Genomic DNA, 27,130 nt, shown 5'->3' with positions numbered 1-27,130 from the left:
AAACTATGGCCCTGAGATAATCTTTAAACCTTAAACCAAAAATATCCCCTAAAGTCATCTTAAAACCAAACAATAGTTTAGTTTAACTAGCAAAAAAAAAAAAAAAAAGTCTGCCGTGAGCATTATGCTCTTTAAGAACTATGGATAGGAGATCAAGGGAGCTCTGGTAGCATAGTGCCTAAGGCACTTGACTGCTAACTAGAAGGCTGGCAGTTCAAACCCACCAGCCACTCCTCGGAAGGAAGATGGGGCAATCTACTTCTGTAGTGATACTGCCTTGGAAACCCAAGGAGGGGTTGCTATGAGTCAGGTCCGACTCAACGGCACATAACAACAACAACATAGGAGATCAAAGTGACAAGAGCAACTCGAAATATTAGAAAATACCCTTGGGGTGGGGGCCTCTGGTAGCGTAGTGCCTAAGGCACTTGACTGCTAACCAGAAACTGGCGGTTCAAACCCATCAGCCACTCCTTGGAAGGAAGGTTGGGCAATCTACTTCCGTAATGATACCACCTGAGAAACCCAAGGAGGGGTCACTATGAGTCCGAGACGACTTGATGGCACATAACAACAACAACAACACCCTTAGGGGGCAGTGAATTTATGTTAATGGCAGAGGAACAACTCAGGAAAGGAGGATGAGAATGGGTACTCAACTCAAAGAACGTAATCAATGTCAACAAATTGTACAAATTGTTGAGTTGGTTTATGTTTGACTATATGAATATTCTCAACAACAAAATAAATAATTAAAAAAAAAAAAATGAATGAGTATCCTTGGCCCCACCATGCAGATCAGTACCTGGAACTTGATCCACACTGTGCCATCCACCTTTGGGCTCCTCCTTCCCCAGCCACTGCCTACTGCCCCTCTAACCACTATCCTGAGTTTTCCATTTATCATTTCCTTGTGCTTTAAAAACAAAGAAAAATTATAGTTCTTTTACAACCACTGATGTATATATATTGAAACAATTTGTTATTCATTTTGCTTGCTTTTTTCGTTTTAGTATCAAATTCAATGAATCTTCTGGGACTTGTATTTTACACTAAACATTATGTTTCTAAGATTCATCCATTTCCTCTCCTGAATATCTGACATACTGTTCAATTATTTGTGTATTCATTTAGTGTCTGTCTCCTTTGTAGAAGCTCCAGGTGGGCTTTGTTTCTTCACTTCTGTATCCAGAGAGCCTAGAAAGACCTCATACCCAGTAGATGCTCAAAAAATACTTGCTTATAAATGAATGAATGAAGGCTGTTGCTCAGGTCACCAGGAGTGCCCCTGAGAGGGGCAGGGAGAGAAGAGGATTCATATAATCTTAGCCTCATTTTTCCTGGGAGGATAGTCAAACTGAGGGGAGGAGTCAGGCATGTTGGGGGCCTAGCCCTTCAAAGTTCCTTACCTGCCATTCTGAGAAAACAAAATGAACAACTAAAGGGGAATGAGGAAAGGGAGGTTTCAGAAGGAAGAGAGAACCTGTATCCAGGGCTCTTAGTGTGAAGAGGCATAAAAATACACTGAGACTCAGGGTGGTACCAGGGAGAGGACCTATTGGGTCCTGAACTTCTGAGAGTTGGTTCTGGAGGAGGGAAAGGGTCTTACCTGAGCCCAGCTGCCCTCCTCACTGTCCTAGCAGGAACGAGTGTAGCGTGTCAGGGGAAACAAGCAAAGTCAAGAAACCTAGCAGCCTCTACCCCAGACCCCATCAAGAAGAGGAAGAAGCAGCCCAGTAGTTGGGTAGGTGATCAGGGAAAGCTTGTTGGGACAATTAAGAGAGACCAGAAATTTAAAGGAATTGCAATTAGTAAGCCAACAAGGAAAAATCTTCAAATTAACTTGTCACCTCAAGAAGATACAAATTTAAATAATAAAGTGATACTGTTTTCCACTTAATAAATTAGTTTTTTTTTTTTTTAATTCCAGAAAGGTTAAAGTAAAATGGATGTTGTCATACCCTACAAGAGGAAATATAAATTATCATACTTAATAATATGCATCACAAGCCTTAAAAATGTTCATACCCATTGACACAGCATTTCCATTTTGGAGAATATTCCAATAAATTATTTCTAATGATGTAAAAAAAAAAAAAAGTGAGAGACCAGAAGGCTGATGCTGTTTGCAGTGAGAAGGAAACAAATGTGTGTATGGCAATGACACATTTGCATGCTTCCCAGGCTCTAGCAGAAGCCCAGCAGGACATCAGGCTCTCCTAACTCTCCCTAATCCTATACCAAGGATCAAACACAAAAGCAGGGACTCTGGCTTCAGGCCCATAGTAGCCAGAGCAAAGCCCTGCCAAGCCTGGCTCTTCCTCATTGCAAGGCACCAGTGGCCTAGGATAAGCCCCCTCCAAACTGTTCCCAATCTCACCATTTCTACCTCCCAACCCTCTACCCTGAGAATAGAACCCAGTCATATATCAATCCAACCCTGACTTCCCACAGCTTTCTCCTGGTCTTCAAGGGAGTCAGCAGCCCAGGACCAGACTCACTGTTTTAGTGGATGTTGCCAGAGTTTCCATCTCTTCATGGGTGACCCAGACGTTCCCAGAAGACTGTAAGCAGAGAGGAAACCTAACTAGTCCTGGGATGTCCATCAAGCTGGGACCCCCAAGAACAAGAACAAAGCTCCCTTCCTCTGAATCCTCCCATAGGCCAAGCCCATACCTCTGCACACTTGTTATCAGGGTATACATTTCTTTTATCATAGTATCCACACTGCTTAGCACAATGCCTGGCACACAGAAGGTGCTGAATGGATATGAATGAATGGTGCTGATCTGGAGATGGACCACAGTGAATTTGCCCCAGGGGCTCATGGAGTACCTGCATTCTCATGGGGAGTGGGAAGACCCTGGCAGAATTCTCAAGTGTCCTACTCCCTCTGCTTCCCCCAATCCTATAAGATAGAACCCCAGAAGTCCCACCCTGGAAATCCTGAGATCTGAAAGTTTTGGCAGGGTAAGGAAGGGGAAGTTGAACCCATGAGTGGTATGTAAGAAGTAGGAGCCAGGACTGCTAGGATCTTCCTAGAGTCCCCTCCCAGAGTGGGGCTGGGGAAAGACTCAATGCTAACATCTTTCCAAAGACAAATGAAAGGCTTTGCAAACACTATTTCAGGCCTCTGAAAATGTCCTGGGTGAGGGAAAAGCCACTCACGGTCCTGGAAGTGGGTGGGGCTGAGGGGCTGGTCAGTGACACCATCTCTTGGATGGCCAGCCGGAGCTTGAGCCGGTGCAAGGCATTGCTGATGCCAATCTCCCGCTGGATTTCTGTGTCCGACAGGGCAGACATGATGGCACCACTCTTGACATTGGCCCGGCAGGCTGCTACATACCAGGCAGGCATCCCCACCCAGAGCTGTAGACACAGGGCATAGGGAGATAATTCAGGACCTTCCCCAAGATCTGAGCCACATTACCAATGCCAAGAGCCTGGCAGTATCAAGGGACAAGGGCCAGGTCCCATCCATGGCCTCAGGATAGACTATGCAGAGCATAAGAACTTAGAAATGCAGAGATGATTACCATCAAGTTTCTCTCTCTTCCACTTTACAGATAGACTCTGAGGATTGGGAAGGTAAAGGGATTTTTCCAACATCACATGGGTGATTAGCTCCTGGGGGATAGCCTATATGAAGATTCAAAGTGCCTGTAAAAGTCCAATGCCTCAATGGTAATGAGATCCCCTTATCCAAACTTGGAGTCTCTGGGTAATGCAAACAGTTAACGAGCTTGGCTGTTCATATACCCAGAGGTACTTCAGAAGAAAGGCCTGGTGATTGACTTCTGAACATGCAGCCATTGAAAACGTTATGGAGCACAGTCCTACTCTGACATACATAGTGTCTCCATGAGTTGAAATCAGCTTGATGGTAAATGGGTTTATCCAAACTTAGCTACCCATGAAGCATCAGTGGGTAACATCAATTCTGTCTTCCAAAGTAACAAGGGAAGTGGGCACATGTGCACTTGGCTGAGAAGAAACATGGTGGAGAAGTTCTAGGGACACCATCTTCAGCCTGAGGAGTCCCTATACCCCCCGCCCCCCTCACACACATATCCCTACCACTCTGCCCCTTGAGAGGGCAAGCTCTGGCCAGGTTTACCTCCAGCCAGGAGACCACAGTTGGGCCATCCCACTGGGCAAAGGGAATTCCTTTTCTGCGGGCATCTTCAAGCAGCTGGTGTCTTGTAGGAGGAAAAACAAGAGTCATTAGTCCTTCCTTCTCTCCCAATCATGCTCATTCCTGGGGACCACTGAGTATGCCAAGAATTAGACTCCCACTATCCCTGCTCTTCCCCCCTGGGACTGCCACCTCTGCTCTATGCCTGAAGCAGTGACACCAAGAAATGTGCCAACAAGACTCTCTATCCCCAAGACAGCAAAGAGCTCTCTATTTGCAAATGACCTGACACATAACTGCCTTGCCATTGTCACCTCTGCTAGACACTCACAGGTTCCAGCCACTCTCTCATAGCCCCCTCTCTTCTTTCTCCTGAGGGTCACTTTGTGTTCCCACAGGGACTAGGCCAACTCAGTTCAGAAAGGGCCTTGCAAGGCTCTGGCTCCCTGAGCTCAATACCCTTGGAAGGTGGATGGGGGGCTGCAATCCACCCTGGTAGACCCTGGCCTGTGGCTCTTACTTCTTCTTCAACCGCCGGTCCTTCTCTGCCTGGGTCCCCAGCTTGGCAGGTACCATGGGCTCCTGCAGACTGAGCTCGGAGTCTGTTAAGATAACTAGAAGGGAAGAGACAGGCATGTCACCAATCCTCTGCTACTCCTCCCATGGCCTGGCCAGGAACAGAAATGGAAGCAGCAGGAGAGCACCTGTGCATGTGATCATCACTCCTGGAGCCTCCATTCAATGTCCCTGCATCCAGTCAGTCCCAGAGTGGCATCCAATGGGCCATCCCCAGCTCAGTTTTCCCCCTATGCTTCAATCTTGGAGTTTTCTAACTGAATGGACCAAAGTTGTCCCACTCTAATGGCAATAGAATCCTAAACAGAATTCATTCCAAATCCCAACCAAGGTGCAAAGGAAACCCAGAGAGCCAGATACACGGGCTACGAGATTCCAAGACAAGAATTATCCTAACTTGGGCCAGGGGTAGGGAAACAGAGTAGGCTGAGAAATGTGTCCCTCAGCCTCTTTCTCTGGGTATGCTCACAAACACAAAACTACAAATGGGAACACAGCCCTGTCTTCTAGTAAGTGTTCTGAATTGATGCCAGAACCCTATAGATTTCATGGCAAGGGGCAGCATATTAGAATTCATTTTTCTGTAAGAAGTCCTAGTCACTCGCCAGGGTCACAGTGCACAGGGATTAGTGGGATGGAGATCCAGAAACCAATCTGACATGCTGCCTTATGTTTAGATGCCAAAGTGGTGGGTAATAGGCAGTCACAAGACTGCACGGCACACAAGATGCCTCTTCTCCTGACCACACCTTTCAACTTCCCCCATCTGTGGTCAGCTCCACAACTCCCTCACCCCCTACAGGCTGGGGGGTGTGCACCAGCTCACTCCCAGGCTAAGGCTCCCCCACCCTGAGCAGAGGTATCCATCTTTCCTCTATGCTCAGCTAGCTATGTTTGATTCATACCTTCCTGTGTTATGTGTGCCATTGAGTCGATTCCAAATCATAGTGACCCTGTATAACAGAGTAGGACTGCCTCATAGGATTTTTCAGGCTGTAATCCTTATGGGAAAAGATCACCAAGTCTTTTTACCCATGGATCCCCTGGTGGATTTGAACCACTGACCTTTCAGTTAGCAGCTGAGCAATTAACCATTTTGACACAGGGCTCCCTTTCCTGAGGTATAGGAAGATATAATTAAGCATCTGGGTTCAAAGGTTCTTCTCTTGTAGCTGATCACATCCCTCCCCTACATGAAATGCATCAACACTCCCACTGACAAAGGGATCATTTCCAGACCTCTTCTGCCTCTTACAAGGCTCTTATGAGCTGGCACCAGCCTAGCTGTCCAAACTACCTCCATCCACCTCCTTCTTCCCCACTCTGAACATATTCAACTACTAACAGAAACCTCCTACCCACTAGCCTTTCCCTTTCTCAACAAGCTCCCCCATCCCCAACACACACACACCTCTCATTTTGGCTTGGCTAACTCCTATTTATCCATCAGACTTCAGCTCACATATTACCTAGCAGAGGAAGCCGTTCCTGTTGCTCCCACCACTCCCTGGCTGAGTTAAACACCCCTCTCTTCAAAGCTTCAGAAGCACTCTGGGCATCTCTCTACTGTTAGACTGCTTTGGAGTCACCTCTATTTATTTCCTTTTCCATTAGTCACTGAGTTCCTTCAGGGAACAGACTATCATGCCAACACCTAATCCTATGCCTGTATACAGTAATTACTCAATAAACGTTTGTTGAATAAAGGACTAAATTTTTTTTGTTGTTGTTGTTGTTTGCCGTCGAGTCGGCCCCGACTCATAGCGACCCCTCCTTGGGTTTCCGAGGCAGTATCACTACGGAAGTAGGATTGCCCAACCTTCCTTCCGAGGAGTGGCTGGTAGGTTTGAACCACCAGCCTTCTGGTGAGCAGTCAAGTGCCTTAGCCACTATGCTACCAGAGCTCCCAAAGGACTAAATAGGCAAGGGGAAAAGAAGGAGGGAGGATAAAGGGGAAGGAAAGAAAGAATAGGGAGAGGGAAGAAAGAGAGCTAACATTTATTGTGTTCCTACCATGAGCCAAGCATGTACTAGAACATTTTACAGGCAGACCTTGTCTTATTGTGCTTTGCTTTATTATAATTCACAGATACTGCTTTTTTTTTTTTTTTACAAATTGAAGCAAGTCTGTCATGCTTTGAGCAAATCTAGCAGTGCCATTTTTCCAATAGCATGTGGTCATTTTGTGACTTCATGTCACATTTTGGTAACTTTCATAATATTTCAAACTTTTTCATAATGCTATTGCACACTTAATGGACTACAGTATGGTGTTAACATAACTTTTATATGTACCGGGAAACCAAAAATTTCCTGTGACTCACTTACTTGCAAAATTCACTTTATTGCAGTGGTCTGGAACCAAAGCTGCAGTATCTCCAAGGTATGCCTGTATTATCACGGAGGTATAATAATTCTACCCTTACATTTACATGAATTTAATGTCTATAAAGCCACAGAGCTATGGTAATATTGTTGAGTCCTGGAGGCCACATGTAGTAGAAATAAGTTCTAATCAAGAACTGACTGTTCTAAAGAGAGAACCAAGAAATTTCTCTAGCCTCATTTGGTTTACTTCTTGAAGGTCCCAAGCACAATAATATCAGGAAATCTCCAAAGTGGAAGAAACCTCAGAGGTCCAATACAGGAGGCTCTTCTATAGCAGCCAAGCCAATAGCCATCCAGCACCACTTGGCATTTCTAATGGCAGAAGCCTCCCCCTCATAAGGCCTATCCTGCCATGAACCAGCTCTAACAGAGAACTCTTGCTTCTCTGGAGCTGAAGTCTCTCTGCCTGTGGCTTCCACCCACTGGTCCCTGGGAGTGAGGTGAAGGTCTGATCCAAGTATACCCTTCTGCTTTTGACCCCTCTACCCTCGCCCCTTGACTAGGAAGGGGACAGAGACCATGGCCCGTGGCTCCATCCCGACTCAGCTGAATCAGCCTGCCCTTCTCCTTCTTCCCGAACAGGCGGCCGATGGACGATTTGATGCCCTTGCGTTTGGCGCCCTTGTGTAAGGAGTCCTGGCTGCTGTTGCTGCTGCTGGGGTTGCTGCCCTGATCCTCCAAGGAACTAAAGGATGACAGCCAGGAGGGGGTGGAATGAGAAGAAACATACTTAAATTACAGCAGGAAAGACAGAAGTTAGAACTCAGGAAGAACCCAGAGTGAAGCTGGGGGTAAAGGGGGGTGATCAAAGCATGTGACCAAGAGAGCCATGGGAATTTCCTTCCCCGATGGTATGGCAAAGAGAAGTGAGATGTTCAGGTGCCTGAGACAGGTGAGATGCAGTGTGTTCAGAGGCAGGGGAAGGATGAGATGATCTTGGAGATGGAGAGACTAGAGGTGGGGCCTGCTCCACTTACCTCTTGCCTTCCTCCTGGCTCAGGGCTGGGTGGCCAAGCTTCTCTAGCCGCAGCGTCCTGGGTGAGGAAGGAGGAGAAGTCTCACATTTTATGGTGGCTTTATCCTCTCGGTTCTCTTCCCGAGACACTGGCGACTAAACAGATAGTGGAGCCGTCAGGGAATAGAGGGAGAGACTGGGTGCCTGCCTACCCAGCCCACACAAGGCATGGAGAAATGCAGTGGGGAGGGTCAGGGGTCTCTCTGAGTTCAGACTCAGACTCAAGGGCTCGGGGAGGAAAAGGTCAAAAGGAAAGGGGCTGGGGGCAATTAACCCGGTAGTACCTGGGTCATCAGGCAGCACTCACCAGCAGCTTCCTCCTATGCTTTCTTAAGTCACTGGGCTGGAAGAGAGAGTAAAGGGTGAGCACTGACTCACCTTGTGGGTGCCCTAAATCAACCCCACAAGGGGAGCCCAGTGGCTTTATTTATTTAGGGTTGAGTGTCCTTCCCAGCTTCTCCCTGGCACTGCCCAGGCCCTCAGGGCCTCACACAGCTCTGGAGAGAGCATCACAGCAGAAACACACTGACCTGCAAAGATAAGGTGGGGCTACCTCTGGGAGAGAGGAAAGGGTGTGGGCGTGGGTGAGTTTCTTAAACGCTCTATGCAGAGAGAAGGAGCATATTATATACCCACAGCCACTGCCATCAAGTAATTGTAATTCATAGCAACTCTATAGGACTGCCCTGCCCCATAGGGTTTCCAAGGCAGTAAATCTTTTTGGAAGCAGATTGCTTCATCTTTCTCCCAGTGATTGCTGGTCAGTTCGAACTGCTGAACTTCTGGTTAGTAGTTAAATGCTTTAAACATTGTTCCACTAGAGCTCCTGATACTACATAAACCAAAAACCAAACTCACTGCCATCGAGTCACTTCCAACTCATAGTGACTCCCATTGGATTTCCCAGGTGGTAAATCTTTACAGAAGCAGATTGCTCCATCTTCCTTCTGTGGAGTAGCTGGTGGGTTTGAACTGCCAACCTGGTTAGTGGTCAAATGCCTTTGGCACTGTACTACCAGAGCTCCTACGTATGATACTACATAAGCCCCTTCTAAATCCAGAAGTTCATTTTGGAGGCCTGAAATCCCAGGACCTGCACCATCATGGGGAAAAGATGCCAGGCCTGATTAAGAGAGTATGACCCCTACTATCCTATAAACTCCCATTGGCCAGCCCCCATAGTAAAACCCAATGATGGCAAGGGCTGCCTTTCAAATGCCCAAAGAGTCTCACCAGGGTCATGACACCCATTCGGTCCAGGTCCTGGGCAGCACTGCGGGAGGTAAGCTTCTGTGTCAAGCGGCCACTGAGTGGGGGGGATGCACTGGCCAGGGACAGGGCCGTCAGGGAGGTGGGGATGGAACCACGTTTGCGCAGCTGTGTCAGGTTTAGGGCCTCCATGCTACTGCTGGTCACTCGCGTCTCAATCTCCTCAGCACGGAGCTCAGTGGACTCCTTCTCTTCCTGGATCATCCTGAGAGTGGGCAAAGTCAGATCTCACTGTTAGCTCAGGCAGTCCCTAGGTTTCCCACTCTGTCTGGCACTGAGGGATAGACAAGCCCTGGTGGGCACAGTTGGTTCTATTCCATCGTAGCTCCGAATCTTATTTCTTCCTTTCTGGCTAGCTGGCCTACCTCTTGGTTCAACAAAACCAGTCACTGAGAAAGAGTACTGGGAAAGAGTGAAACACAACCATCCTGGAAGTCAGAATCCCTGACTACAGGGGTGACCCTAGTCAGGCACTTTGTCTTTGGGCCTCAGTTTCCCAATATATCCAATGTCAAAAAAACAGCTGTCATTGAGCCTATTCTGACTCGTGGCAACCGCACATGTATCAGAGTAGAACTGGGCTCCACAGGCATTTCAGTAGCTGATTTTTCCAAAATAGATTGCCATGACTTTTTCCCGAGGTGCCTCTGAGTGGACTCAACCCTCCAACATTTAGGTTAGCAGCCAAGTATGTTAACTGTTTGTACCACCCAAGGACTCCATACAATGCCAAGAGCAGTCTAAATCAGTAGATCCCAAACACAGAACCTTTAACTGATGGTGAGTGACCTCTGACAGGGTTTACCCTGTTTAAAGAAAAGTGAGAAAAATAATGATAAGGGTGTATGGATATGTATGTGTGTGTGCACACTCCGAGAAGCAGTGTGCGTGGCATTTATACATGCTCACACATGCACATATGCATGCATATACATACACTGATTGAAAGATGTCAACTGTCCTTTATGGAGAAGGACTCAGCTTCATTCTGAGAGTGTGTATTTCCTACCTTGTTGTTGCTACTGTGTGCTGTGGAGTTGATTCTACCTCACAGTGACCCAATACGATATAGTAGAACTTACCCATAGGGTTTTCTAGGTTGTAATCTTTACAGGAGCAGATTGCCATGTATTTTCTCCCATGGAGCCGCTGGTAGATTCAAACTGCTGACCTTTTGGTTAGCAGCCAAGCAGTTAACCATTGCTCTACAAGGGCCTTTCTTTGACACAACAGTTGTGTGATTGTAAATGGCAGTTATCTTTAATGTTTTACTTTGAAAAATAAACAAGGTGACAGTCCTATGTTAGTGCTCTTCTCTTTGTTCCTACTGATCTGCCAAATCCAAACACTTGGAAATCATTGAGTCAGATGACTTCTATGGCTGGTAAAGCTCTAATACATTCTGGTTCCTATTTCCCTTTGCTGTTTGTCACTATCATTAATGAACTCTCTAAAAAGGCAGGATAAGGTAGAGGTTTTGACAACTTTCCCTGGCACTGGCTTCTCTTTGATGCCTTATTCAGGATAAGAAGCATGGCACAGTGGGCTGAATTTAGACCTGAGTTTGAATTCTGACACTACTACTTTCTAGATGTGTGGCCTTGGGCAAGTCACTTAACTCCTCTGAGCTTCTTTCCCCTTTTCTGTACGATGGAGATAATGCTGCCCTCAGTGCCATGGTAAAGGGGTGAGGGGAGAAAAAAAAAGAAACAGAAAAGCCTTCAGACTGTGGTTGCTCCATCAGACTAGGGGCTTCCTAACAGCAGAGATGAATCTTCCCCCATTGGACTAGGAGTCCATTCTTTCTCTATCCATATAGAGAAACCAGTAACATTCTCAAAGTTGTCCCCATGAACTGGACTTAGCAAGTGGGACCTACACTCATAGTGATCATAGTTCACCGTAGGAGCTGCAGGCACACAGACTCCAGTCCAGCCACATCCCCAGCCCTGGGGGAGGCAATGAAACCTAAGAAGTCAGACCAAAGTCCCAGCCCCTCTCAGCCCAGCACTGGGCCAGAACCTTGCCTGACAACCAACACGGGACTCTAGACTGTGGACACAAGCAAATACATATACAAGGTTCCTTCTCCCCTGTAACTCAGTCCCAGTTCTAAGCTGCGTTTGCCCAAACACAAAGGGGCCTCATCCTTCAAGGCACCTTTCCTCACCTGATCTCCTCGTTGATGGCATCTAGCTGCTCCTGCAGCATCATGGCCAGCGTCTGAGCATCAGAGTGGCTGCTGGGGGAGACAACATCCACAGAGCCTACCAGCCCACCTGGCTCATCCTCATCCACATCAGAGATCTCAGGATCACTGTCAAAGGCAGGGGTTGCTGTGGGGGCCAGGACCCCAGGCAGTGGAGATGGCTCCCAGTCCTTAGCAAAGAGGGAGGGCAAAGGAGAGTTAATAAGACACCCCAGATAGCTGAGGAGCAGCAACATCTCCCCCTCCACCATCTCCTTCTAAACGACCTCAACTCTTGTGCTACTCAATGCATGGTCCTAGGACATTCACATCTCCTGGGAGCTAGTCAGAAATGCAGAATCTCAGCCTTCACTCCCAATACTACCAATTCAGAACTGGCATTTTAACAAGATCCTCAGGTGATTTGTTTGCCCATTAAAGTCTAAGAAATAGTCTAAGTCTAACTCAAGAAGCTAGATAGCATCATGGTTATGAACACAGATTCTAGACAGAGACTGCTTTGATTTGAACCTTGACCCTACTGAATACTGGTTGTGCAACCACAGGAATGGGATGCCCACACCCCATCCCTGCCCCGACCACCTAATCTGTCTGTGCCTCAGTTTCTTCATTTATAAAACAGGGATAATGATAGCACCTGCCTCAAAGGTAGAATTAAACGAGGAGATGCACTTGACACGATATTTGGCACAAGGTAAGTGGACAAAGGTCAAGAAAAGGAAAGGACACACTACTGGGCTTGGAGAGCAGGAAAAGCAGTGGAGAGAAAAGGAAGGGGGCCAGGGATATGTGTGGATATTGCAAAATTGCTCTTCAAGATGACTACACTGGTTTACCATCCCAGCAGTAATGTATGAGAGGGCCTCTAACTCCCTCTAACTCTAACTCTATAACCCTAATCCCCAAGTCCTCCTTAGGGCTCTTTTCTAGCTCCTGCAGCCTTTAGTCTGAGCTCTTCAGTAGCTACTGTGTTCTTATAAACAGAAAGTGTAAAGGGGGTGAGGGGAGAGAGAAAAAGAGGTGCCTTCAGACTGTGGCTCCTCCATCAGGCTAGGGGTTTCCTAAAGGCAGAGATGAATCTTCCCCACATCAAACTAGGAGTTCTCTCTTTCTCTATCCATATCTTCTAGTACCCCAGAGCATGGAGAGGATCTGGGCTCGGGCCAGATAATGGTTAACAATTCTGGGGCCAGGCAGGAATCTGACTGCCTTAAAAGACTGAAGTCAGTCCTTTTCTGCCCCATATCTTTCCTGGTTCCCCCAGAACCTCCCAAGGCAGACTAAGACAGCATGAACACTCAGCTGCTTCTCAGAAAACTCCAGGTGCCATCCCAAAGGCCCAGTTAATCAGTCATCCCTCCCTCATCTTCCCCAAACCACAGCTTTTGTTCCAGAAAGCTTGCCAATTCCATCTTGCTCCTGCCCACACCCCATCCCTGCCCCAACCACCAGAAACACACGCCTGCACACCCAGGCACACGCACACACGCTTCTGTGGGCCCTCGGGGACTAGCTGGCCGCCCGCCAGCCCCTACCTTTTGCCCACCAGGAGGCTGGGGCCAGGGGGGCACAGCTGTTGCAGCTGACAATGGCCCCAACCCGAGGGCTGCAGCTGTTGTCAACATGGGGGTGGACAGGGGGAGGATTTGCACCACACGCCAGCCGTCTGTGTAACTGGAGCCAGGCACATGGCCGAACTGACCCCAAACTCCCCGGGGAGAACCCCCCCAAATCCACACCTCCACTCCCTCACCTTGGCAGGCTCTTCCCGCAGTGCCGAGTAGCGGCGATGTAGGCTGGGGGGTGCATGAGTGGTTGTGGTCAAGGAGAACCGCACGTCCGCTGCACTGCCCATGTGCGACCTTCAGTAGTGTGGGCAAGAGAAAAGACAGTGCCTAAGGACTGAGAGCCCCAGTTTACATCCACTGGGCTCAAAGAGCTAAGGGAGCTTCAGCTTGGAGAAGAGAAGGCTTAGCAGGACAGAGAGCTATCATAAATGTTTGAAGGGCTGCCACTTAAGAAAGAGAGTAGGCTTATTCTCTGTTGCTCCAGGGGTCAGAATGACCCAGGGGAGAAAGTTCTAAGGAAGCAGCTTGCCATTTAACATAAGAAGGACCTCCTAATAGCAAAAGTTGGCTTATGATGCAACTGGCTGCTTTAGAAAATTGAGCAGCTCTCCCTTCAAATGTATTCAAGTGGAGACCCTTTAGCCTTCTGACTGGAACAGTGCAGGAGGGTTCCCAGCACCAACAAAGGTTGGAAGGGATGTTCTCTACAGGGCCTTTCAGCTTGGAGAGGCTTTGTTTCTTGGTATTCTCAGCAACTTTTCTTGGGTCTCCCTATAATCCAGACCAAGTCCCTGGCTGATATCCATCCCCAGGAAGCTTTCAAAGGCCCCAACACTATCAGACATGGTCTGGAGAAACCATTTTGACTTCCTCAAGTGTCTATTCCAATCAGGAGATTTTAGGATGCCAGGAACAATCTTCTGGAATATCTAGAAGCTTCTCCTACTGACACTTTTTCCCTATTCCTTCCCAGCTTAGAATCCTTGAGGGAAGAGTGAAGGGACAGAGAGCCTACAACAGGTAGCTGGAAAGAAGGGGAGTTTCTGCTTATCCCTCCCTTCTCCCCTGCAACTCAGTCCCAGTTCCAAGATGGGTCTAGGGGTCAAAGCCAGGAATTCCCAAACATTAAAGAAAGAAAGTAGTGACAAATGGTTTGCTGTACTCTGAGCCATGTCTTTTTTGGACTTGGTCCTTTGCAAGCAACCTACAAGAAAGGAGAAGTAGGAGAAATCCCAGCTACCATTTTCTGTCTCAGTTCCCTGCATCTCTCCGTATCATTGTACCATAATTTATAACGAACTTGAAGATGGTATTTAAATCTGGGGTACTACCCCAGATACTCACAAGCTTCTCTTCTTCAAACTCAATGTCCCTGTCCCTAATTCAAGCACTACACCCTCCCGAAAACCCACATATAAACACACAAATTTCCTTTAACCTCTCTTTATGGAAGCTGATCCGTACTACCTGATATAATAAGCACATGACTGAGGGGAACCACAAGGTGTTCTGATCTAAGAGACTAAGAAACCAATGACCTTGAGTGGCATCATCTACTTTTGTCTACTCGACCTAAGGGCAGACTTGAGGTCTGAATTCAATGCCAATAGCCTCACAGACGGGGAGAAAAATCCAGAAGTTTCCTAAAACATGATCCTAATTCAAGCATTAGGAGGAAAGCTCCACTCACCATCTCTTAAAATGTTTTTAGGAAAAGAGATGCCACAACTTTATTAGTGACCTGACATAGCAACTCCCAAAAGTAAGGAAGTTCTTGATGCTTCATTTCAATCTCTCCTGCTGCCATTCTGCCCACTACCTGCTATATGAATTCAGTCCTCAACTCTCAAACAGCAATCCTCTAGAGCTCTAAAGACAGTATCTCAAAAGAACTAAAGTAGCACTCTCCCTCAGGGGTTGTGGGACATGGGTGAGCACATAATTCAGCAGACCCCTCACCAACAGCATGCCCCTCTGTGAAGGAAGCAGGAAGCATGGCCTATGTCCCATGGTACTAAGGAAGGAGCATCATCTGCTTTACCTGCCTCTTAGTATCCCTCTGAAGACAGATAGTCCCTTCTAAACTGCCCGTGTGAGCTGGGATACTTTGAACAAGTACTCTGCGCCTTGGGGCCCCACCCTGAATAGGAGGAGGACCCTGAGGTCCTGGGCAGTCTTTTGGTGAAGGAAAATCTCCTTCCTCAGGGTCCATCCAGGACCCCATCCCAGCATGCCCAGCCTCCCGTGCTCCAGTACCTGGAGTGGATGCCATCCACAAACGGCCCCCCTCGACCCTTCAGCTGGTCCACCTCTTGGCGCAGCTTCTCAATCTCTTCAGACAGACGGCCCTGTGCCAGGCAGACCCAGGGTGAGGGTGGGGGCCAGGGAGGGGCAGAGAGGGAGAGTGGCCGTCAGAGAGGGACAAAGTGGACAGAATTGGGGAGAAATAGGAGAATGCACTGCAAAGTCCAATGCCAGGGGCCCCCGGCCAGGCCCACAGATGACACCAAAGAGAAGAGGTTCAACTGGAGCGTGAGCAGAAACATCCGCAGAGGAGCAGGCAGAGTGTCTGAGCCAGGAGAGGGGTCTGTCTGGGGGAGGACACTACTAGAATAGGGCTGCTGACCCCTCACCACCACCAGTGGCATGGCAAATGAGGCTGGGCAGCAGAAGAGCCCAAGTACCCTCCCAGACCTCACAGACATTGCTGAAGTAGGAATAGTGGCTAATCCTCCAGGAATCACTGGACTCTTGCCTCAGCAGGGGTTGAAGTCCCATCATATCCTTTTGTTGAGCCCTCCACTGGGTCCTATCTCTGTGCTGCCACCACCACCACCCTACACCTGAGCCTATGGCCTTGGTTTCTTCTTTACATGTGAGGAGGAATGTACCTACTATGAAGGGCTGTAGTGACAATTGGTGAGATCATGTACATACACAGGCTAACCTATCCGCTAACACAGTGCCGAGTACCACAGCAGCTGCATGAAAACAGGCGTTTCTTCCCTCTCGACCCGACCCTACCAGCCTGGGTGGGGCTGGCAAGCAGCTGGGTACCTTGTGGTGGTGCTGCTCCTCAATTTGCCTCTGGGAGCTCTCCAACTCCTGGATCAGCGTGTTCTGGGGGGTAACAGCTGTGAGCCAGGGACCCCAACCCCTCTACAGCTCAGGCCCAAGCCTCCTTCTCCCAGCTCTGACTTGACCCTCCGGCTCGCTCTTCCATCCTCACCTCCAACCTTGCCCCGTCCCCTTCCCTGCCCCTCTCTATCCTCCCTGCAGCTTTTCAGGTCGACTTCACACTTACTGCAGACCCAGCCCCACCCTAGCCCCGCTCCCTGGCCAATCTCACAGATCTTAACCCCCCCCTTCAGGCAGACCGACTCCACCCACAACCTCCCCTCGCCCCGCCCCTCTTGGCCGATCCCCCTCCTTGCGGCAGCCCCGCCCCTTTCATCCAGGCCCTTGGAGATCAGCACCTTTTCTTCCAGGGCCGCCATGCGCTCCTTGAGATGCAGCTGCAGGCGTTCGTTTGACTCACTAAGCAACCGGTCCACGGTATCTGACAGCCGCTTGTTGTGGTCCTCGTTCATCTTCTCCCGTTGGCGCACCTGCACAGCCAGTCTGTATCGCACCAGGCCACCCCAAGGCCTTCTCCCAGCCCTCCGCAGAGCCAGCCACCCAATTCCACAAGGGTTCTTCTACCCCGTTCACTTGTGGGATTACCTCTCTCTCCACCACTCTCAACCACCTCCGCCCCCACCTGTAGGCCTCCTTCCTCCACTCTGACTCCTTCCCTGGCCAGGCACATCCCCCTCACTGCTACAGCTCCCACTCTTCCTTTTTGCTCCTTCCATAGACCATCCTGGAAGTCTGGGGAGTGGGGTGCCCTCACCCTTGCCAGCTCCTGGTTCTTCTCCTCCAGCTGTCCTTCAAGCTGCCTCAGATGCTCTTCAATGTTGCCATGCCTTTCTTCAGCCTAGGGGCAGGGATGGGCCAGCAAAGCCCATTGATCTTTCTGTTCTTCCTGAGCAGGCCCTGGTGCCTGAGTGGTCTTGGAGATCACAGCCTCAGGGACATAAGCAGCCCAGACCTCCACCTATCATCCTAGAGCAGAACTGCCACCACCACAGCTTTTCTTCCCAATCACCCTCTGCCCCCATCCGGCTTCCCCTCCCACCTCTTTCCTAGTCAGGGTTAGTCTTAAAACATCCTGAAGCTGGCAGCTCAAGAGACCATAAATCCTGCTCATGCTTCCAGAAAAAAATTCTCCTTGAAAGCATGAACTAGCATAAGTCTCCTCTATGCCTCCAGATAAATGGAACTGCACGTAAGAGCATGGACTCAAGCCAGACTGCCTGGGTTCAAATCCTAGCTCTCCCTCTCTTAGCCTGTGTGTGACCTTGGGCAAATTACAAGCACGCATGCCCATTGGATCACTGAGAGTTAGACTAAATAGGACAGTCCATGGAAAGCACTTAGAATACAAGTCCACAACCCGTGCCTGTTGTTCTTACGCTGTCAAGTCGATTCCGACTCATAGTGACCCTACGTTACAGAGTAGAATTGCTCCACGGAGCATCCAAGGCTATAAATCTTTACGAGAGCAGATCACTAGGTCTTTTCTCCTGCAGAACCACTGGTGAGCTCAAATTGCTGACATTTCAGTTTACAGCTGAGCACTTAACCATTGTGCCACTAGGGCTCCTCCTGACTGACCCATGTCAGTCATGGTTCTACTGCTGTTGTAAAACCAGTCCACGTAGAGTGGTCTACCTTTTCTTTCGTATATCTCCAGAGACAGAGACCCCACTGTCTCCACTAACAAGGTATTCCAGAATATCACACATCGTACAGTTAAAAATCCTTCCTTAAAACACCCTTGTTATTGGGAGACAGCTCAAGGGACAGGAGTGCATGGAGGGATGGACACAGGGAAGAGGTAACTATTGGGAAGAAGTGGAAGGGAAGCTGTTGCATTGTGGGAAATTGCAGTCAATGTCATGAGACAAAGTATATGTGAACTGCTGTATGGAAAGTGAATTTGCTCAGTAAATTTTCACCCAAATCACAATTAAAATTTTTTTTTTTAAATAATGAACTAATACTAAAAATAACAATAATAATAATAATAAACCCTGTTGTGACTCACTTGACCATATTAATCACTTCAGCCCATTGTTTCTTGTCAGTTTTGGGGAGACACCAAAGCTGACTGCTCACCATCCCACATATAACATCCTCTGCTGTAATTTAGACCTAGTCCTTCATTCCTCGAGACTAGAAAGACCTTGTTGTGTCTTGTCAAGTTGATTCTAGCTCATAGCCACGCCATAGGACAGAACAGAACCGTCTCATAGGGTTTCCTAGGTTGAAATCTTGACAGAAGCAGATTGCCAGGGCTTGTCTCTTGTAGAGCTGCTGGTAGACTCAAACCACCAGATGTTTAACCATGTCACCACCAGGGCTCTTTGGAAAGTCCTCAGAAATCACCAAGTGCAACCCTATCATGACAGATAAGGACACTGAGGCCAGGTGAGGGAGGGATGGCTTCTCCTAGGTCACAGAGCCAGTCAGTGGCAGAATCAGACTTAGTCATGAGTCTACTAAGGGGCAGCCAGGCTGTGGATTCCATCCCTATAGCACCCTGGCCACACCAGACAGCCCTTCTCATCCAGAGACCCAGGAGCCTGGTGCATAGTAAACCTGGGTTTCCTTCTATCCATGGCCTTAAGGTAGCTATAGTGATCCCACAGGAGACTCTCCTGAAAGCCTCCAACCCACTGCAAATACTCCTAAATTCTCCTGATTAACCCACTGCATATCTATGTCCATGTATTTACCTAACTCTTCCAGAACCTAGTGTTTTTCAGCCTGCACACCTCTTAAGAGTTATTATGCCATAAAGTTTACTATTCATTAGGATAAAATGATACTCTCTTTTATTTATCCTGCGGTACAAACAATGCACTCGGCTCCTAAACAAAAGGTTGAAGGTTCTCTTCCACCCAGAGGCACCTCGGAAGAAAGGTTTGGTGATCTGCTTCTTAAAAATCAGCCACTGAAAACACTATGGAGCACAGTTTTACTCCAACACACATGGGGTCACCGTGAGTCAGAACTGACTCAACAGTAGCTGGTACTCTATTTATACTAAAGCTGCAGGCTTCAAGCAACCAGAGGTGTTTGCTGGATCTAGAATGCTTGCATTTAATAAGGAAGGATGCGCTTAGCCTAAATTCCTACCCCCACCCAGGAGAAAGAACAAATCTGTCCTGAAAGACATGCAGCCAGAATGCTCCTTAGAAGTAAGAATGGCTAGATTTTGTCTCACCTACTTTGGCCATGTTGTCAGAAAGTACCAGTGCCTGGAGAAGGATATCATGCTTGGTAAAGTAGAGGGGCAGAGTGAAAGGGGAGGACCCTCAAAGAGATGGAGTGACACAGTGGCTGCAACGATGGGCTCAGGCATGGCAGGGATTGTGAGGTTGGTGCAGGACCAGGCCTTAGGGTAGCTATAGTGATTTCATTCTGTTGTACATGGGTCGCTATGAGTCGGAGCCGACTCGACAGCACCTAACAACGACAACCTCCTTTAGGGACATACTGACTTTGATCTTATCTCCTCTCAGAGTTCATGTTCCCAGAGATGAAAGTCCAGTCCTACTCCAGCCCCAAATGAAAGACATTATTAACTACAATAGTGCAAATGATAATAAAAATACTTTGCTTCTGCAATAGTGTCTTCTTCTCATTAAAGCACTTTAATACATCTTCCTCTATGATTGTCACAACTCTGTGGGGTGATGAGAGTAGGAATCACTCTTCTTACTGACAGAGACAAGGCAATGTGTGTCCTGGAGTCACGCTGCAAGAAGGGGTTTTCTGGCTCTCAGCCCAATGTGCCCTCCCCTGTCTTCACTCACTGCCTGGCCCAATAAGAGCTCAGGGAGTAAGGATGGAGCAGACCCAAGCATCTGGCCCACTTGCCTTGGTGAGGGCTGCGATTCTCTGGGCCAGCTCAGCCTCCACCTCGGGCAGCGTCTCTGCTTTGCGCATTGTCTGCTGTAGCTTCTGCTCAGCCACTTCCAGCAGCTCCTGCAGGTGTCGGGCCTTCTCCTCACACTAGGAGAGTGGGGGCAGGGAAGTAGCTCCAAAAGGAGTATCCAAGTTCCTCCCTCCTCCCCCACCTTGCCTCAACCCCAGCCTGCAGAGAGCAGGTAACAAGTCAGGAACAGCAGGGACAACCTTGGTTCTGGGCTGCCCAAGATGCCTGACTCACCCTGGATGATGCTTCTCCTTTCCCAAGGTGACCTGCAGGACCCCAGGGACTCCTGGGCCACCAAGGGAAGGTTCCAGCACAATCGTCAGGACCTCCACGGTCAAGCACAATCCCCAGCCCCTCCCCATCTGGAGGAGGTACCTGGCGGTGTAGGGACTCCTTGTTGGCCAGCTCATTCTCCAGTTTGTCATTGAGGTCATGGATGGATGTGGCCTCACGCTGGGCAGCCAGGTAGCGCTTCTCCAGTGTGGTGATCCGCTCCTCCATGTCCTCTTTCTGGGCCAGCGCCTGGGTGGAACAGGAGGGAATGAGAGGGAAGGTCACTAGCTCCATCTGCCCCAATCCCGTCTGAACCTCCCACCAACACCTGTATCTTTTCCATGCTCTCCTATTGGTTTCTGATCTTGGCCCCCCTTATTCCTCCCTACACTGCTGTTGTTATTGTTAAGTACCATGAAGTCAATTCTGACTCATGGCAACCCCATGTTTACAGAGTAGAACTGCTCCATAGAGTTTTCAAGGCTGTGACCTTTCAGATTGCCAGGTCTGTCTTCCAAGGAGTCTCTGAGTGGGTTGGAATCTCCAACCTTTTGGCTAATAGTCAAGTGCTTAACTGTCTGAACCACCATGAGACTCCCCTCCATACACTGGACCACACCAAGTATTTACTGTTACACCCCCAGCCCCTCCCTGGCCCTCACTCCACACCATGGACACCTAAGCTACTGCCCTCCTAAGTGCTAAACGTCCTGCACTCAGCAAGAAGAAGCCACCAAGAGCACGCTGGGCCCTCACACACCTCGCGGAGGTCCCGCTGATGCTTGCTGCTCAGCTCCTCAGACTTGATGAGGTCCCGGCGGGCTGTGCCCAGGTCCTCCTCCAGTTCAGTCACAGTTGCTGTCAGGGTGACCAGTCGCTCCCGTGCCTGGCTCAACTCAAAGTTCTGCTTCTCCAGGAGCTCCTGCAACTCCTCGACCCGGCCCGCATCATCCTCCAGGGACAGTGAGCCACCAGTCAGCCACTGGACCCCTGTGGCCCCAGCTCCCTGCCCTGCCCCAGGGACATAGAAGGAGGGACAGCACTCCCAGAGCAGGTAACAGCCCTGCCCTCATGTCAGAGCATACCTCCAGATATACTTTTCCTTCCACTGGACCCAGGTGCTCACTCCAGACAGTTATCAAACACCCCTACTTTCCTATCTCTTAGAAAAGAATCATTTCTAGCTTTACCTGTTATTTCAGCCTTTTATAACCCAGAACAAGACATGATTAAGGGAAACAAAGGCTCAGAGAAAGAAGAAATCTGGCCTGAAGCTGATACACAAGGTAGATGGCACCTAACAATTCAAGCTGGACAAGCATGTCATGTGCCTAGCTGAGTATCAGGCACTAAAACAAAAACCTATTGATTTCCTTGCAGATAGGATACAGGAAAGAAAGAGAGGAAGTGGGAATACTGGAGATGGCCCCAAATTTAACTCAATCAGTTACTCCACTGAACCAAGGTGAGGGAGGGCCCCTACCTCCTATCTTGGGGAATATGTACGCCCTGTTATGCAGCTGCCCCGTTACTCACCTTCCATAGGTGTTTCGGTCCCAGCTCCACAGTCCCCTCCTCTTCTGGCACTCCATCTCGAACCCCTGCCCCCTGCTGCAGGGCAGACACCTATAGGGCACAGCCCTCGGACAATGAGTCAAAAAAAGAGAGCCTCCTATTCATTCAGACCCTTCTGAGCCCACCACCTCCCAGATAGAGGTACCTAGCCTAACCTTGGCTAGCAGTCTCCAGCCAAGATAGAAGGGACAAACTGGATGAGGAACAGAGTGGGGCAAAGGAGTAATCCAGCCTGGGTCTCCAGGAGCTGCTGTCTGCAGACAGAGGGTGGTCAGGCCACTTACCTGCTGGTGGGCACCTGCCAGCTGCTCCTCCAAGGTAGTGACTCGCTCCAGTGCTGCCCGGAGCCGCTCCCGCACCTGCCCGAGGTAAGGGGAGATGGAGGAAGAAAGGGGGACCCCACTGGGCTCAGGCTGGAGGGGCCTGGGGTTGGTCTACCACCTTTGGGCATGAGGCAAAGAGAAGGGCATTCCAAGAGGGAGGGAACCTGGAAGGAGGACCGCAAAATGAGGCCAACAGTAGGCAGGAGCCAGTTCTGAAGCTAGGGGGCAGTTTTCCCTAAACAAGGGATGTAGGAATCTCAGAGAAGAGACACATGGAGGCTCACGAAAGCCTGGCTGGATGGAGGATGGGCTGGGCAGTGGGCCTGGCTGGCAGCCCAGGTACCTTCTCATCAAGAGCCTTATGGTGCTCAAACAACGACTTAAGGGCCTTCAACACCTCCACCTCACTGGACACCCCTGAAGGTGACTGGGCCTGGCGCTTCACCACTGTCATCCGCAGTGACCGCTCATGGCGGGACACCAGGCATTCCAGGTGTTCCAGAAGCAGCTGGCAAGGAATAGGGGAGGGAGAGAGATTGTTAGCCCGTACCCCAGAGAGTATATAATCAGGGTCCACATGGTTACCTAATAGGCACCAGTACAGCCAAACCATTGCTAAAATGTTGAAATACTCTGTTGTTGTTGTTAGCCAGGAAGTTGGCCCCCAACTCATGGCAACCCCATGCACAATGAGATCAGACTGATGCCCATAGCAGTTGGTAAACTGCTACCCCAAATGAATGCCCACCTCAAACTGACTGCCCTAGCAAGACCTGACCTCCCCAAGACCCCAGCCTTCCCACAATCTAGCAACTAGAGGTGAAAAGTCTAGCACTGGTGGTTAAATGATTTAAATATAAGGCAAGTAAGAGTAAAGATGGGGCTGGACATGTCCTCCCCCAGCCATGCCTGCTCCGTCAGTTACGGTATCCCCACCTCATACACACACACACACACACACACCATATCTTGTCCACTTACCCTTGTATTATTACGTTCTGCTTTCAGCTCTGAGATCTCTTCTTCCCGTTCTAGAAGTTGCTCCCGACACATGCTCAACTCCCGGGTTAAGGTGGCAAATTCCTGAAAAACCCCAAGCCCCTCAGTGTTTGCAGATTCACCCTCTAAGGAGTGTCCTATACCTCAAAGTCAGGGAGATCTTCTTACCCATCCTGTAAAAATCTCTATCAATCCATATCTCAAAGATGTGTTAGAGATACAGAAACTAAGGCTGGATACAAGAGTGACAAAGACTGCAGCCTTCTCCCCTCCAGCCACCCATGTGTCCTGCTTATGTCCTTCCTCCCACTCCACATTTTTTATTTGAGGAGGATTTGAAGATAAACTTAAGTGGGTGCCCCAGGGAGCTCTCTTCCATCCCCTAGCAGAACTTTACAAGCTGCAAGTGGCCAGAGACATAGAGTTAGCTAGCTTCCCCGTGGAACCAACAGCACGTGCAGACCTGCCCAGCCAGCCATATTGGTCAGCCCTGGCTTCCTGGGACCCCTGATTATCAGGCTATTGATTGCTGCCTCCTGTCACCGATGCTACAGCACTTGCCCTGGCTTTACAGAATACCCCCTTGGAGGGAGACCCATCCCACACTTCCAGGCCTGACAAATTCAAAACCTTTCTAGCCCATCCTCCACAGGACAAACAGACAGGGGTGAGAGAAAGGCTGATGTCCACAGACCCAGGCCCACCATATTCAACTTATCTAATTAGATATAATCTCATTCCAGAAAGGCTTTCGGATGAGTGGCCCATACTTTGGACAGCTAAGGTTGAGAGTGACTGAACAGAGGAGGCTGCAACCATGTCCTAACCTGAAGCCAGCCTTACATACCAAGGAGCCATGACTGAAGGAGAGCTCTCGAAGCAATTCCTTCCTATCATTTCACATCAGGGCTAAGGGAGGCTAGGAGAGTTGTGGGAAGGGGACAAGGGACCCAGAGATGCCAGAGCCGGGAAAGTGGCTGGCCTCTGATTCTGTTCCTCAATTACTGACTTTCTGTCAAGGCCATGGCCAAAGGTAGTCAAGCATCCCCTGGAAGCCTAGGCCTGGACTCAATGTTGCTTTACCCTCAGCTTACATACACACACACATGCACACACACACTCACATGCCATGCATACATGCATAAATGCCCTCGTGCACACATACACACATATACATACACGTACACACACATGCATGTGCATAGGCAAACATACACACTTGTACCCAGGGATAGGACTCAAAGGCACATCCCTAGCCCTATACCATGACACCACCACCTAAGGACTGGTGCTCTCTTCTCCTCTGCTCTTAAGCTCAGCAGCTTGCCTGGTCTTCCCACCCTAAGATACCACCCCACTGTCCAAGTCTAACCCACCTGACACTGTTGCCAGCATCATCTCTCAAAGATCAACACGGTCCTAAAATTCAACAGAAACTCTTACCCTGGTTTACAAGGCCTCAAACCCATCTTTCCAAATCTCTCTCATGATCCCTTTCCATACACTAAGACCCAATAGATCTGGGTCACTTGCTATTTCCAAACACCAACAGGCCTTCCTAATAACATACCTTTGTACAGTGGGCTCCCTCCCCAGGGAAGCCCCAACCCTGCATCACATCCTGATAAAATCACACCCATTTTTCAAACAAAGCCCATCTCAAAGGATACAGCTTTGTACAGCCTTCTCAGATTCCCCAGCCAGAGGACTCTCTCTCTCCTCTGAAAATGGTTTTGTATAGTAGCTGAGAGCGCTAGATTGGGAGTCCATTATTCAACCCCCAAAATTTCTAAGCACCTACCCTTGTGCAGGGACCTGTGCTAGCTAAGCACTGGGACACAGCAAGAAGATATAACCTGTGTCCTGAAACTGCTAGTGTGGACAGGCAGGCAGGCCTGGGGTCAAATTTCAGCTCTGCCTTCCCCTTTAGCTGTGTGACCTTGGACATGTTACTTAACCTTTGTGAACCTCAGTTCCCTAATCTGTAAAACAGAGATACAGTCGTACCTCAAGTATCCCTAGGAAGAGTAAGTGAGCCAATACACAGAAAGCACTTAGCACAAGTCCATCAAAGGCAGTTATTTTTTATCAACCCTTTTGAGCCTCTCCTCTTCCCCTACATTCACTTCTAGTCATTTGGGTTCTTGTTTATCCTCTCTCTATTCTATGAGCTCCTTGGGGACAGGGATGGGCTTATTCACTTGCTGGCTTGTTCAGAGCCTTGTACACCCTAGTTCCTCAGCAGGGCCCCCGTTCTTATCCATGAAGTATCACAAGACTGCTCCCATCACTTCTGAGCTCCGGGAAGGAAACTCACCCACCCAGACCTAGTCCTGACTCTTCTACCCCACACAGGGACAGGAGCCAAGTCTTGAGCTGTTTGGCTCCTCAGGCTGCTTTCCCAACACCAGCAGCCCAAGACTAAGAGGGGGCCCCACAGTATGTGTGGTGCCCAGTACAGAGGAGGTGGAGAGGTCTGTACATGAAGTCACTGTGCACACTGTGGTCACAGACAGACAAATCCTGCTCCTCCCTGGGCCTGGCTACCAGGCTTTGTACATACCTTCTTTGACAACCAATAGGCAAAGGGTCCAGCAACCCAATAACCCAGGCAGGTTCTTGCTCCCTTTTGCATCTTCAGAGCATGCACTTTGCCCTGGGGTGTCTACCAAATGGGTGATAATAAGGAAGCAAGAGATCTCCCAGCCAACATGGTGAAATAGAAAGTATAGTGGGGAAGTGAAACACATAGCCTCTGGAGGCCTGGCGAGTCCTGCCTCTACCATCTGCTAACTGGGTGCACATAAACAATTTACTAATCTCTCTAAGCTTCAATTTCATCACTTGTAAAATGCAGATGGTGGTGATGGTAGTACCAGCTTCTTATCTATTATGAGAATTTGGTGAGGTGATCCATGCAAAATGCTTAGTCCAGTGCCTGCCACATAAGAAGTACCAATAAATGGTAATTATATGATTGCTAAGGAGCCCTGGTTGCACTGTGGTTAAGAGCTCAGCTGCTAATCATATGGTTTGCAGTTCAAACCCACCAGTCATTCTGCAGGAGAAAGATGTGGCAGTCGGCTTCCATAAAGAATAAAAAACTCAACCCACTGCCATCGAGTCAACTACGACTCATAGCAACCCTATAGTTCTGCTGTAAAGGACAGAGCAGAACTGCCCCCATAGGATTTCCAAAACTGTAAATCTTTATGGAAGCAGACTGCCTCATCTTTCTTCCTTAGAGCTGATGGGTTTGAACCACCAACGTTTTGGTTGGCAGCTGAGCAATTTAACCACTGTGCTACTAGGGCTCCTTTCATAAAGATTACAGTTTTGGAAACCCTAGGGGGCAGTTCCACTCTGTCCTACAGGGTTGCTATGAGTGGGGATCGACTCAACAGCAAAGGGTGTGTGATTGCTAGTAATAGCGTTGTTGAAGTGCATGAGACGTGGTGTTAGGATATCCAGTTTCAAAACTCAGCTCTGCCTATAATTTCCATGTGATATCTCTTGGTTTTTCATCTGTGCAGTAAGAGAGCAGGACTAGATGATCCCTAAAGCTCCTATTTCCACTTCCTTTGATTCCTCATCCTCACTTCAAACACAGGAGCCGTGGGGCTGCGCTTTCTTTCCAGTCTAGGGTGCCACCTGCTGATCACCAGGGCTCACTGCAGTTGACTCTTAATGCCTAGATTTTCTTCCTTCATCAAATGCCATCCATTTCTCCAGGCAAAACCAATTCCAGGCTGAGG

At 49.0% G+C, this 27,130-nt stretch overlaps 1 protein-coding gene across 1 annotated transcript in view; it reads right to left on the bottom strand.

The window, feature by feature from the left end:
• PPFIA4 (PTPRF interacting protein alpha 4) overlaps window positions 1–27,130 on the bottom strand; it is a 50,623-nt gene that overhangs the window by 23,089 nt on the left and 404 nt on the right. Inside the window, exons 2-23 of the mRNA XM_042780978.1 lie at window positions 23,358–23,459; window positions 22,720–22,884; window positions 22,338–22,412; window positions 22,015–22,104; window positions 21,239–21,430; window positions 20,581–20,727; window positions 20,148–20,282; window positions 17,053–17,136; window positions 16,637–16,768; window positions 16,218–16,280; window positions 15,417–15,508; window positions 13,346–13,454; window positions 11,554–11,762; window positions 9,348–9,588; window positions 8,422–8,457; window positions 8,077–8,210; window positions 7,618–7,784; window positions 4,656–4,749; window positions 4,118–4,199; window positions 3,169–3,369; window positions 2,502–2,564; window positions 1,610–1,636 (exon numbers count right to left, since the gene is read on the bottom strand). Of these exons, the coding sequence (XP_042636912.1) occupies window positions 1,610–1,636; window positions 2,502–2,564; window positions 3,169–3,369; window positions 4,118–4,199; window positions 4,656–4,749; window positions 7,618–7,784; window positions 8,077–8,210; window positions 8,422–8,457; window positions 9,348–9,588; window positions 11,554–11,762; window positions 13,346–13,454; window positions 15,417–15,508; window positions 16,218–16,280; window positions 16,637–16,768; window positions 17,053–17,136; window positions 20,148–20,282; window positions 20,581–20,727; window positions 21,239–21,430; window positions 22,015–22,104; window positions 22,338–22,412; window positions 22,720–22,884; window positions 23,358–23,459 (2,640 nt within the window). The remainder of the gene's footprint in view (window positions 1–1,609; window positions 1,637–2,501; window positions 2,565–3,168; window positions 3,370–4,117; window positions 4,200–4,655; window positions 4,750–7,617; window positions 7,785–8,076; window positions 8,211–8,421; window positions 8,458–9,347; window positions 9,589–11,553; window positions 11,763–13,345; window positions 13,455–15,416; window positions 15,509–16,217; window positions 16,281–16,636; window positions 16,769–17,052; window positions 17,137–20,147; window positions 20,283–20,580; window positions 20,728–21,238; window positions 21,431–22,014; window positions 22,105–22,337; window positions 22,413–22,719; window positions 22,885–23,357; window positions 23,460–27,130) is intronic.

Source organism: Orycteropus afer, unplaced genomic scaffold, assembly GCF_000298275.1.
Source record: "Orycteropus afer afer isolate SDZICR_OR568_19922 unplaced genomic scaffold, OryAfe1.0 scaffold00075, whole genome shotgun sequence".
In the NCBI taxonomy this organism is placed as follows: Eukaryota; Metazoa; Chordata; class Mammalia; order Tubulidentata; family Orycteropodidae; genus Orycteropus; species Orycteropus afer.
The sequence above is the reverse complement of the archived record's forward strand: the minus strand, read 5'-3'. Positions and strand labels throughout refer to the sequence as shown.